This window comes from Anopheles merus, chromosome 2R, assembly GCF_017562075.2.
Source record: "Anopheles merus strain MAF chromosome 2R, AmerM5.1, whole genome shotgun sequence".
Lineage (NCBI taxonomy): Eukaryota > Metazoa > Arthropoda > Insecta > Diptera > Culicidae > Anopheles > Anopheles merus.
This window is the reverse complement of record NC_054082.1, coordinates 53,208,994-53,222,465: the sequence shown is the minus strand read 5'-3', so window position 1 is coordinate 53,222,465 and position 13,472 is coordinate 53,208,994. Positions and strand designations below refer to the sequence as shown.

The 13,472-nt window shown below is 40.7% G+C and overlaps 1 protein-coding gene and 1 pseudogene across 8 annotated transcripts in view; both read left to right on the top strand.

Annotated features, from left to right (window-relative positions):
• The window catches only part of LOC121587778 (metastasis-associated protein MTA1-like), a 35,973-nt gene that overhangs the window by 9,024 nt on the left and 13,477 nt on the right, over positions 1–13,472 (top strand). For all 8 annotated transcript variants that reach the window (XM_041904904.1, XM_041904901.1, XM_041904902.1 and 5 more), the window contains 2 exons: positions 111–272; positions 9,680–9,787. In XM_041904904.1, coding sequence (XP_041760838.1) covers positions 111–272; positions 9,680–9,787 — 270 coding nt within the window. The remainder of the gene's footprint in view (positions 1–110; positions 273–9,679; positions 9,788–13,472) is intronic.
• On the top strand, positions 2,529–2,584 carry LOC121591189 (annotated as a pseudogene).

Below are 13,472 nucleotides of genomic sequence, written 5' to 3'. Positions count from 1 at the left end.
CTTAAGCCTGTGATGGATTTGATCCTCTGTAACTTATGTGTATACCCATAGCAGAATTTAGAGATGTGAAATGTGTTCTAATCATACCTATATATTATACTTACTTACAGACTATGTCTACGTGGAGACATCGCCAACGACACCGTACCAGATTCGGCGTATCGATGAACTCAACAAAACACCGAGCGGCAATGTTGAAGCCAAAGTGATGTGCTTCTACAGGCGAAGGGATCTTCCGACGCCGCTCGTGCAGTTAGCCGATAAGCACCAGAGTAAGTAATAGTAGTTATGCTGTTGATAACCTTTTGGCCTGCTGCCACAGTTGGTATGATGGTTTTATGCTTTTTTGTTTGTTTGTTTAGCTATTTGAGGTTTGGTTTTCGTTCACCCAAAACGTCAGTAATATTAATGAAGATATTTAAAAATGTATGTTTCAAGTTGCACAATCCATAGGACGTCTCTTGTTTAATTAAATAAACCCTTGCCATAACTGTTGCACACATTAAACAATTTAGCAAGGAACGATGAGTCTTGGTGTTTATGCAACGCTGTAATGCTTAGCTTGATGATCAAATGAGATGAATAATGTTAAAAGTAGCTCTGATTTTTTTTTTAAATGAAAGTCTTTACAAATTTTACCAATAATAATGAGGCTGTTGTATGACACAATCGTAATCGTTTATTATAATGTGACATGTGACTGTCGCAAGACAAATGGTTGTTTCAAGAAACAGAGTTGCATTTTAAAAGTATCTATTGAAAATGTAAAAGAAAAATAGACTGGGGTTCTTTTTTATCGATTCGCATTCCAAAATTGTGGTAAGGAACATTTGTAAACCAACCTCATACCAGTTTAAATGACACCACATTATGAATACTTTAATTGTACTTTAGACTACGTGCCCTTAGCAAGGCTATCTAAGGTATGATGCGTTTAGAAAAGTACATAGAACAAATAGTTAGATTCAAAATATGTTTCACGTTTATCGCCCTTTTCCATGGACAAAGAACGATAATGAGCAGTGCGAAACGTAGCATTTCAATTTTAATGCTGCGATATTTCTGAATCACATGTATGTTATTAACCTACCACATCCATTCCATTCGCGCACCATTATATGGTTGTCCGGTATATTGTAGTCTGTCTGATCTTGATCCTCTTTTCAAGAACTGGATCTCTGAAACATATTTTGTCTACAGTAGAGTAGTTAATCTTAGAAACAGAGGATGGCACAGGTAATGATTGAACCACGTCGGCATTAGTAGTAACTGGTCACAAATGGATTTTTGAAAGATGCATCAGACATGTTCGGAATTCCTTACAATATATTCAGACACATCTACGTAGTCCGGTTAGAATGGATATTGTATCAAGCTTCTTAGAAGTTGGTAACTGCCACTTACTCGCTATGTGTAATGTTGTTGCTAATTCGGGGTTTCTCAAGACCGTGAAACACTATTCCGAACCATTCTTAAACAAAGCCAAAACTACGGAATGATACTTGAAAACGTTGATGATACCTAAATTCGTATGCTGCAATCCTGAATCTGCAGCACATTTCTCGAACACACTGTTCCATCACCAGGACATGCGGTCCAACAAATTGTTTACACGTATAACCGCGCGGCTACATTAGGTGAAATATACAGCGAAATGAACTATTTGACAGGTGATATATCTGACAGATTCAGCTAAAGGGTTGGAGGAGACACAACATCCGCTTTCGAAATTCACTTACAAATAATATCTTCTTAAGCAGAACATTCACTAATTGGAAGAAATTATGAGCTGTTGGCTCAAAATTGATGAAATACTGGATATTGAAGTTATTCAATGGATTTAGTTAAGATTTTGTGCACGTTATTTGTTTACATTGCACATCAGCTGGTTGCTGTGATGCTTTATCCGTCAGATATTTCGCCTGTCAAATAGTTCATTTCGCTATATATTTCACCTCATGTAGCCTCGCGGTAACCCATGTATACATCAGTGTTCTGGAAATGCCTTAACAACAGTGTCCCGCGGTCTTGGCATACAGGATTTTACAAGTCATTTTATAATATGTGCTGCATATTTTGTCGAGCACGAAATTTACTTTGACTCCTAGTGCGTACTTGGACTGGTCCAATATTAATTTTATCCCGCCCCAGATTAATTTTAACATCCCTATCGAGGTGCAGGGTTTCTTATGTTTTCTACATTATTTTACACTTTTTGACACATTTGATGCACAAAAACGGAACGAAGAAGACTTAAGCTGTAAAACGATGTGTCGTTTGACCCATAACTCGTTTTATTCACTGAGTAATTAGCATTTGAAAATGCACTCCAAAATTGATTGTTTACGTTTCGTTTGGCACTGTGGCGAACGTAATGTAAACAATTTTGCTCTGCTGCTGACCGGGGGACGTGCGCTACACTCTAAATTAAAACTATCGCTCAACCTGGAAGCTAACAGTTCCTGTAACATCCGTGTACAGTCAACACAGGCTGAAATGATGCAACAGGCTTCGGTGATCGTTTGGTTGTGTCATTTGAAAGAAGAGCAGGTTACCACTCTCCCATGACAAGGATGGAACACATACCCTGAGATCAGTGGGCACCAACACTGATCGTATGGAACAAGACATCCATGAGTAGCCGCTATGCTCTTGAAGCTCGCGTCCTCGATTACGCCTTGCAGGACGTTATAGGAAATCGCCAAACGTTCGGTGATAAGGTGGTGCTGCTGCTATGTGGCGACTTTCGACAGATACCAACGTCTAGGTTCTGCAGCAGTACATCCAACAGAGCATGCTGTGGGGCAAATTTAGGGTTTTGCGTTTGCGGGAAAAGATTGATTATGTGCAGACAACCTGCTCAAAATGCTGAAGAGCGGAAAGAGTTCGCAGAATTGCTGCTCCTCATCGGCGTAACTCTCGGCGTATACGACAACAATGTGAATTTCGATGAATAAATTATCTATTCAATGAGGTACACCATCCAGAATTTAATAAAAAAAAATATAAAATTAAGAAATCATAGGGTAAACGTACCTATAGTGGTGCTAGTACCAATAGTGGTGGTATTGCACTAAAATGCGTCTCATACGATAAATTAACAGTAGTTAAGTGTTATCTACGATAGTGTGAAATGTTCTCAAACCTTTTACAAAGGATCTAAAAACGAAATGGGGCCATTCCGTTTCTTAGTGACCGAAAAATCCATTATTTTGTGAAAGGTATCAACATTTTTCCTAAATCCTTAGGATTTCTTAACGATACTCATATTTTTGTTAACGTTCTAAATGACCACATAACAACGCAATTATTGGGTTTTAACATAATTGTTATCAAATAATATTGTTTTATTCAAATTCATTGGCTTTTGACCATATTTACGTATTTTTAAGTGTTTTTTACGATATTGCCATTATAGGTACACCAAACACAGGCATGTTCCTATAGTGATCCTAGTTCTAAAATCAATAAAAACAGGTAATGGGGCCCTTTCCGTTGTAAGTTCATATGCTTAAATTCCAGCCTGTCAGCTGTTTGCATTGTAGAGCAGTTTTCGGGCAGCTATCTAAGTGTGTGTAATATACAGGTGGGCTTATCCCAAGGTGTATGAATTTAGAAGGCTGATTTTTATCGCTTCTGCTTATGAATAAAGATTTTAAGAGTGTTTTGAGTATTCGTCAAGTCTCAAGAAAGCTTGTTTGAACAAAAGTTTTCACCCATTCTGTTAAAAAGTGATATTCAAATTTGTTTTTAAAAAACATGTTATGAGACCACCACATGACTGGGGTTTGACCACCATTTGAAATGTCGTACCGTTTTCATTAAAATAAGCAATAAAAATGAGTTTTCTGTAAGTAATTTACCAAACAAAGGCCAAAATTCGCTTATTTGGCTGACTGAAAAATCGACTTCAAATCAAGCAAACACTTCTGGGTATGGGTTGACGACAGGTGTTATTCAGTACTTTAGTCAATATTTTCTATATACTGAAATGTATGTTGTAAATACTATAAGCATACAAAACTAATCTTTTAAAAAGAATCCAAAAACAAAATGGTTGATTAAAGTGCAATTCTCATATGCCCCATAATAAACGTTGCGTAGCCCTGTAATCGGGCCATTTTAACTAGTGAGTACACAAAGTTCAAAGTGCAGATGACGCCATGGCTTTAAAATCATGAAAGCTTGCAAAGGTATAAAGTAAAGGTATTGTAAATGTCAAAAACTGTCATACATTTAAATAGTTCAACAACAAATGACGAATACTCAAAAAAGCCGGTCTCGTAGTACAGTCGTCAACTCGTACGACTTAACAACATGCCCGTTTTGGGTTCAAGCCCCAAATGAACCGTGCCGCCATACGTAGGACTGACTATCCTGCTAAATAAGTCAATGAAAGCCAAACCCACAAGTAGTGTGGTACAGGCAGGCCTTGACCGGCAACGGTTGTTGAGCCAAAAGAAGAAGAAGAAGACTCAAAAAAGGCTGCTTTTACCGAAATTTCCCACTTGAATTAGTTGTTGCCATGAGGAGGATGCGCGTAAATGATCGCTCGGTCTCCGTTGCCTGGCTCGTTGCATCAACTCTATGCAGATGTGAAAAGCAACGGGTTTATACGGCGTATATACAAGTGCGTATACGCCTGCTGCTATCCTGGCTAAATGTACATTTCCTATTGCCCTAAGCACCCTACAACCTGGTGTGTGGCATTGTTGTGAACGTTGCTGCTGCTTCCGCTGGTTTGTTTTAATTAATTATTAGCCTTGTTCCATGTTTCCGTCCGTCGTCCTGTGGATGTCCATCTTTCCAGACGACGGCTTCCCCGGCAGTGTAACATATTTCTTGCACTGCTTGCTCTCGTGTACGCTAACGTTCAAAATCGGATCTTTAATGAGAGGACGGGATAGCGTTCGTCGTGGTGTATGGTACACAGACACACACACTCACGTCCACACACACAATCACTCTCTGAATCATCTCCGTTTCTAACGATGACGGTACAAAAACTACTCGCTGTTGCGTTTAATCAGAAATGCCTTTCTCAGTGCAGACACTAGCGAGGTGTGGCTCAGGTGCATCCTACCTTGTGCATTTGCTGCGGTTGATTTTCTCCCCGGGAAAAAGCATCACCACGTGCGTGTGTGTGTGTTTGTGTGCGTGCACGCACGTAAGTGCGTGAGGGTGGTAATGTGCAACATCCCGGAATCTGCAGTGCCCACTCTCTCACACACCGATTCTCCCATTCAATTGGCCGTCTTGTTCGCACGACAAGGACTGTATTTTAAGCGTAGATCTGAGGATTTTCGGGGTATCTTGTGTGCTTGTGAGCTAGGTTGCGTTAGTTGCGTTGTTGAGGGGCGGTATGGATGCTGAAGAGGTGCTGTAGAAACCGGCAGCATATATAATAGCTATAGTTGTACACCCTGGATTGAATTTGCATTGAAAAGTGCGTGCCAGGTTCAGTTGCTACTCCAGCGACGGACTTGGCGGCTATTTGCATTGGGGGCTGTTAATATGTGTATGTGGGCTCGTGGTTTTCCCTAGATTCCTGAGTCTCATTTGGTGGGGATTGCCGAATGCACCAATACAGCTACACAGGTGAATTTCGAACTTGCGGGCTATCGTGAGTTGTCCCCACAGATTCGTAAAGAAAGCTTCGCAAATGCAACCATGTAGAAGAAGGAGAAAGTAAGGCGAATTGAGGCGATAGGATAGAAGGCGGACGACGAGTTGTCAGCCCTTTTGTGTGTCGCCTTAACGGCTTCGATAACCGCAAACGGTCGAAAATTCTCGTTAACGCTCGTCCCCCGGTCCAGGCATTACGTGGCGTGGCATCCCAACGCCCTTTGATCGATCGCGTCCCCGCTGCCGGATTGCAATTTCGCGTTCACGAGCTAGTCTCATCGGTCGTCCTACCGTTGGCAGTATTCGTACAGGAGTTAAAATGCTTGTACGCTTTACACTGAGTTGAAAAGTCTTTGGAGATGAAATCACCATAAGAAACAATTCAACATGTTCAATCAAAAGAAGATTGTAGCAATGCACAGATAATCAATCATATATCAATCATACCAAAATATTCAAAAATATTAACTGATTAATTCTTTTCGGGTGATCATTTAACCACATTGTAAACATTGCCACTCAGACATCATGTTTCGTTTGCAAGACATCAAATGTTGGGTACTGTTGTCACATAGCGCAACGAGGTATCCAACGACCAGTGCTAAACTGGAATGCTTAAGGTACACGAAGCGCAAACCCGAAATGACGAGGGAAAAAGATATAAAAAAGCACAGGAGAAGATTTGCGTCCTTTTTCAAACCACTCACGGAATCAAGACACACTTTTGGGCAAACAGTAAATACATCTTTTCGGGGAAAAAAACTATTCTGCCTTGGTTATTTTCCATGTTCCTCAACAGGTGTAAATCAATAGTTTTGGTTTGAATGTTGTATTTAAAGTCTGTGACGGTAGAAGAATTCAAGTTCCTTAATCAAGAAGATAATGAATATTACATGTGAATTGACATGCTTAATTTGAAGGCAACAATTTCTGAACGTGGGATAATATTTATTTACATTATTAAATGTTGTACTTCTAATATATGCTCGGTACATCATCCATATTTATTTTACTTCGCTCAGTTGTTTTAATTCAAAGACGTAGACATTTGACGAGAACGTCAAATTGCTATGACTACTGATACGTCAATGTATTCACATATGCATTCACACATGTTGTGTGTGTCGGTAAGATTTGTAATAAAAAAAAAAAAAAAAAAACAAATACATCCCCTGTAGGTTGTGAGGTTTTTCATTGTATCATCGGAACTTTCCAATCCTTTGCAGGAAGCACTAAAATACTAGCGAATTTGTTCTCTCTATTTGAAGGAAAGGATGTAACAAATTGAACTGTTATTTTCTCTCTTGCTCCCCCTGCACAGTCGTACAATGCATCTGTCGGTTTGTTGGTTTGCTTTAGTTTGGTTAATTTTGCTGCTGGAACAATCGAGAAGTTAAAATATCCTTGCTTTTGCGTTTGCCTTTACCGCCCTTTTCATGCAAACGTTGCGCGATTTTTATGGTGCTTGAATTGCATCCGGCCGGTAGGTGATGTGCGCCAAACATTCCTCGCCCAGAGCCTGTTGGTACTTCTGCTGTGTCCGTACATATGTGCGCCAAGTGATGGAACCTCTTTCTCCGAGTTTTCCCGGGGCTCGCGTTCATAGTCATCGTCATCGTCACAACGGGGCCTGCCGGCTGTGGTGGCTATAGCAATACACCTCGTGCTACTAGGGCCATAAGGATGGGATCCTCAACAACCTTTTCGGAGAGGCACACCAGCCACCGGGCTGAACCGGGCTGCTGCTGCTTGCTGCACACGTATGCAAGAGCGTTCTCGCGGCAGCCATATATGCATCATCCTCACATTCTTCTCGTCCTTTACTGCAACTACGCCTCCGCGCTGCACCAGACTCGTGCGAACTGTGTGTGTATGTGTACATATAATTCGGAAGTTTCCACACAAAATATGTTTATATAAAAGCGCAATCTTCCGCCGCCCGTCTGGCTCTGCTTGCGTTGGGTTTGGACGGGTGGAGGTTTGGTGAAACTAACTAAACTTTCCTCGATGGTGGTGGGTGTTTGGACCCGTCGTGTAGCGCATCAAGGTTTGGGATTGAGGGAGCGCTCGGATAGAACACTCGTTCCACTGAACCATGGTGTTGCTGGTGCATCATCACCCAGGCTTGTATCGCAAATGCACCAGTGTGCAATAAAGATACGCACGTGTACATATATATATATATAGAAAATCGCTAAAAGTATGAGGATGCTGCTGGGATGCTGCTGCGTTGAGTAAGATGCGATGCACATAAACTCTGCTCTCTACGCACACATCGGTTTGGTGCTGCCGCCACCGTACCGACCAGAGCAGGTGGAAGAAACCAAGGTGGTGTACACTGTTTCAGCTCCCGTTAGCGGAAGCCTGCCTGGGTTTGATTTTGAATTGATTTCGCGGAAGGTGCAGTCATTGATGATGGTGTTGGTCTGACATAGAGGAAGTCGAAATTTGCGGAGCTTTGCTGGTGGTGCGTCTCAAAATTCAGAGAGCAAGCTGTCTGTACCGAGCTGCTCGAACATTATTGAAAGGTGGAGAGACTAGTTGCGATACGTTGACTCAGGGAGAAGATTAAACCCCATTGTACGTATGATACGAAAGCCCGCGCACGTATACGTACCTGTAACCAAGGGCACAAGCTTCCCGTTAAAGTCCGTCCAACATTCGTGGCCACATGCACACACCTGTACATGATAGTAGGTGCATCGTTCCCATGTGTGCTACACGACGAGCTTTTCTTTTGAAGCGAATAATCGCTACTGCGGCAGAGTGTGTACAGGCGGATATTGGAGGTGCATTTATTTCCCCATTCCTATTCCACGAGTTGGCAGAGATAATGTTCTGGGAGCGATAGCAATAGTGGTCCAACCACATGTACCTGCGGAAAATGTCCCCTCCGTTGGATTGGGGCAATCTTGTACACGTACAGACACGCACAGGAAGGTCCTCTGATCAGATAGATGAGCGAATTTCGGTTAGTTTCGTTATGCTCATACGTCCCTTGTCGCTTAGTGTGGTGGTAGTGTTGGTAGAAACTATTATTCTAGCCGGTGAGCGTTGAGATTATTGATTTTCCGGCTATGGGAGGTAGGAAAGCAAGACCAGTAGTACATAGCGAATGTACGAAAGGGTCTAAACTACAGCAACACAAATTCCGGTTACGGCAATGGAGTTTGGTCGTGCTAAAGTGTGGGCATTATTTTAACCTCTAATGTGCAATGCACTCATCTGCGGGTAGTTTGCAAAGATTATTTATGACAGGCAAGCCTCAGCGCACTAAACCCTAATGAATTTTTTTTTTAAATAATGATATCGCGGAATGATTTTAAATATGAATTAGAAAAGAACACGAGAAAAGCAAGTTTTTTATTGAAAGATTTCATAAGAAAACTACTAAAAATTATTTGAATGTAATTTTAAGAACTTTATCTTCAATTATCGCAATTATCTTCAATTAACAAATAAATAAAATTGATATTTTTCTGACTTAACTTTAGTTGAATCATAAGTGTTATTGTAATTCTTATTGTTATAATTTAAGCTTATTTCATGAATTAGACAATATACCACAAATAATATATTATACATTTACATTTAAATTTTCATTTGTTTATAGAAGAAAATGGAAGAATTATTAGCGCCAGCTAAAGCACCTGAATTGTGTGAATTGTGAAACGGAATATAGTTCATTAAAAGCTTAAGTTAATCAAACTCTACTTGCATCGATTAACTAAACTCTAACAGTTAATTTAACGCTGCTGCCACAATGAAGCAAAATGCCAAAAGTTAAATCGAAAAGAATTACAATTCCACACTAGTTAGCTACCGTTGGAAACTTTTGAGAAAGCGCTGCGACAAGAAAATGGTTGACTGACTGATAGCTTCCCACAGATAAGCTAAACACACTACAAGATGAAAACGCTAGCACTGACAGTATACGTTCCTTTAACAACCACAGGCACATCAACATATTCGTAAAACGAGCGACCGAACGAACGAACGAATCCTTAATCATGGCGTTGTTTCATGTTTTACTTTGCCTCCCTTCTCTTTCCAGTGGCCACATCCGAGGACTCCCCGGCGGCGATGAAGTTAAAGAAGATGTGGCTCAAGACACCCGTCAGCGAAGAGCAGGCTGCTCAGGCGGTGCTAGATCCTGCCCTAGGTTAGTGTTCCCTTTTTAATGTTGTTTTTTTTTTCGTGCTACTTGTTATTTTCCTTTTCTACCCTCGCTTTCGTTAGAGTTGCCACCAAAGTATGGCTTGCTAAATTTTCAATTTCAAATTTTAAACGTGGAATAGAATGAGCTCTGAATCCCCCGCGATGCAGCAGCCAGCCACTTGGCCGTTTGAGTCCTCATTTCGAGTTTCAAGATCATGTCTTGATGTTCAAGACGAAAAGAAAACTGTGGAGGATGAGTCGAGCCACACGGAAAGCGATAACGTCTTCTTTGTTTGTGTGTGTGTGTGCGAGCTTGGTGCTTTTGTTGGAGGATTTTGAAAGTTTGAAGTCGCTTCGAAACTCCTTATCGCTGGTATCGCCAGTGCTTGGTGGCAGATAGTATCGTTATGTTAAGGCTACTTTCGTTAACCAAGCACCGATGACGAAAACGCGTTAACCCTCGACCCTGATGATGATCAGCAGCCTTCAGTTAGGTCCAGCCAAATCGAGTGCGGCACAGGAAAGTTTTTATTTGATTGAAACCTTTCCAAGCTCGTTCCGTGCGCCATCACCACCCGCTCGTCCCTCAGCTCCAAGTTGTACCAGAGCCGGGAAGATAATTGCAGTTAGAAAGGCTATAGTCGCGGAACGAGTTTTTGTGTGCTGTGCTGTACATCGAATCTTCTTTACGTACGAGTTCCGCTGTGAAGATGCCACTACAGCAATAATTTGCCATCTTCTCGGGAGTATCCTCCGGGTCCATCACATACCAGCAGTAGCGTTTTCCTCCGACTCTACGATAGTGTTCGCTACACACATTTTCTTTCCCTGTGCTTCTTTTTCATCGGCTGGAATGTATTCTGGGGGTTCAGTTTGGGCGTGGTTGGAATGTTCATTTATGTGTGTGAGTGACTGCGTGTCTGTGTGATAACTCCTTTTTCTGGCTATGCTAATTTGCATGCAAGAACAGTTGAAATTTATCGCGAGTTAGTAATTAGGGAATAATCGTGCCTTGCGTTTTTTTGGTAACATGTCAAAATGATAACATCTAAAGCAATGATTATCATGATCAGTGGAATTCGAAGGATGTTGCTATCTATCTGTTTACATGCGACAGCTTATTTAATTCGGTTAAATTTTTTTTAAATAAATTATACTCGGTGCATCAGGGTGAGTGTTTTGTTTCGTTTGTTTGTTTGAATTTTAACAGACTTTCAATGGTCTGGGCGGCGGCGAGAAAATGTTTGAAATGTGTTTAATGCATTGTGTCATTGTTGTTGTTAAGTCTACTGTACAAATAATGCTTCATCTTGTACTTTTTTCAATATCCTACGCTTTATAATCTAGGCAAAAGATAAACAAATGCATAACATGCGGGCATATGAATGTTTTCCAAAATTTAAACGTTTCAATATTAAAATGAGCATGCGTTTTGAAACCCGCATCTGATTGGAAGGATGTTAATACAGTTTAGGCAGGCAGCCGACAGATGACCAATGTGCTGATAGCATCCTTCCAGTTGCATTCTCAAGAACCGGAAATTGTGATGCGTTTCCGATGAGAGTTGATGGCAGCGTGTGGTTGTATGTATATAATCAATCTGCGGTGACGAAATCCCCGTTTGAAATAGAGGTGAGGCTTTCATTCCTTTCACGGGAGATTCAAAATTAAAGATACACACATGCGCACCCAAGCCACCTGCGGTGGGTGATTGCAGGTTGGTTAGCGCACGAAAGCAGCTTCCTTTTGTCTGGCTTCCTTTCCACCTTTTGTACACTCGCATCATGGAATCGCAAGGCTGGGTTTGCAGAGGGATAGTGACGGTGTGTAGTTTGTTTGCATTTACGTTGGCTCGACAGGATAGCAGGTCGAGAAGAAATGCGGAAACAGTAGAAAGTGGTAACAGTCGAGACCGTGGAGCTGCAAAGAAGAATGAAATGTTGTGGCTATGGGAAAAGGTAAATGTCGCTATGTGTCGTCAATGACGTTGCCAAACTAATCGCCAATCTCGCTGGATGGCGATGCTCCCTTTCACTCTGTTTGTCTTTTTGTTGTACCGTTTTCTTTTTGCATATACGTTTGGCAAGTATGCCTAAGATGCGACGATCTCAATACGTGGTTGACGACCAATAGGTTTGCTACGAATGGAATTTTTCAGAAAGCGTAGAGAGTTGAGCGGTTTTCTCAATTATTCCTGATCTAGAAGTTTTTCGCGTCTCTTACATTCGTGTTGTTGTCATTGTTGACGTAAACCTTGTTTCGGCTTACAATCACCAAACATGGTTCACAATCTTGTTAAGGGCCCAAGTGAAACGCTATGGTTGACGCCAGGTTACTGCTGTTGAACGTTTCCTATGATTTTGGAAAGCAAGCAGCAACTGCAGCACAAATACCAATCGACGAACGTCACCACCATCGTCATCATCATCATCATCGTCATCATCATCAACATCATGAATGCCCAAAAGCACGACGATGGTGGTTCCGAGTCCTTCCTTTAGGCGCTCACAATCGTGACACCTACATTGATAAGTTTCAAGAACAAAGGCCATAGAAATAAACCGTGAACAGGGATGGAAAGGTGGTTAACTTGTTCCAATGACAAAATGGCGTCGTATGAAATTGTTGACACTATGTTGTCACGTTTGAACGATTTCATGTGATATCCCAATCACAATATGTTGTGACTTGAGTGAATCATTAGACCAGAGCATATGAACGTGGTTATAGTAATGCATGCACGAATTGAGCTTTTCTTTTGCGTCAAGTTTGAAGGTGGTGATGGTTCGTGAAAAAATATTTATCTTTTTTTTCGCTTACTACTTACGTTCATACGTTAACTATTTATATTTTCTTATTAAGGACTATTCATATTAATCTTCATTGAAATCATAATAATTGATTGACAAATTAAGTCAACTATTACAAATTGAGTCAAATATCACGATGCAATTGTGATATCAAGTAAGAACTAAGCATCCTTGTGTGATATTAACGCCTTGGTCTATGAATATGTTGCGACAACATTTGTTCAAGGGCAATATATTCAGATGTTTCTATTTATTTACAAAAAAAAAACTGTGTACGTGTTTGCTCCTAAAGATGACATAAAATTAAGTCGAAAATATTTCTGCAATAAACATGTAGCGGAATTTGGGGCAAGTGTGCCATACGGGGCAAGAGTGCCACCAAGCATTTTTCCTTAAAAACTTTAGTTTAATGATCAATTGTGTATAAAGTCGGTTACTTTCCAATGACTATGTATACTGAGCCGAAATTCATATAAACTAATCAATATTTTCCATTGTTTTGAACTAATTTATAAGTTTCAAAATTGAGCAGAATATTATAATTTTTTAATCCAACCAAATAAGCTCTCAAAAATCATGCGAACAATCAACCGAGAAAATATTTACACCACCGTATAGCTGAGAAAACGTGAAATATTTTGTGGGGTTAGTTGAAAAAAACTTTCTTTTTGTCACTGAAAAATTCAATTTCAAAAAAGTTACAACTTTTGGGGCAAAAGAGCCATCTCTATTTGGGGCAAATGTGCCACCATCTTTCATAGGCGCGAGCTGTCAAAAATATAAACATTGTTGTAGCGTACAGCGGTATGGTGCGCTTTTACGAGCGGATTCCATCCCGAAAAAAAGACCAGCAACAACCCATATTGCGATACAGTTTGT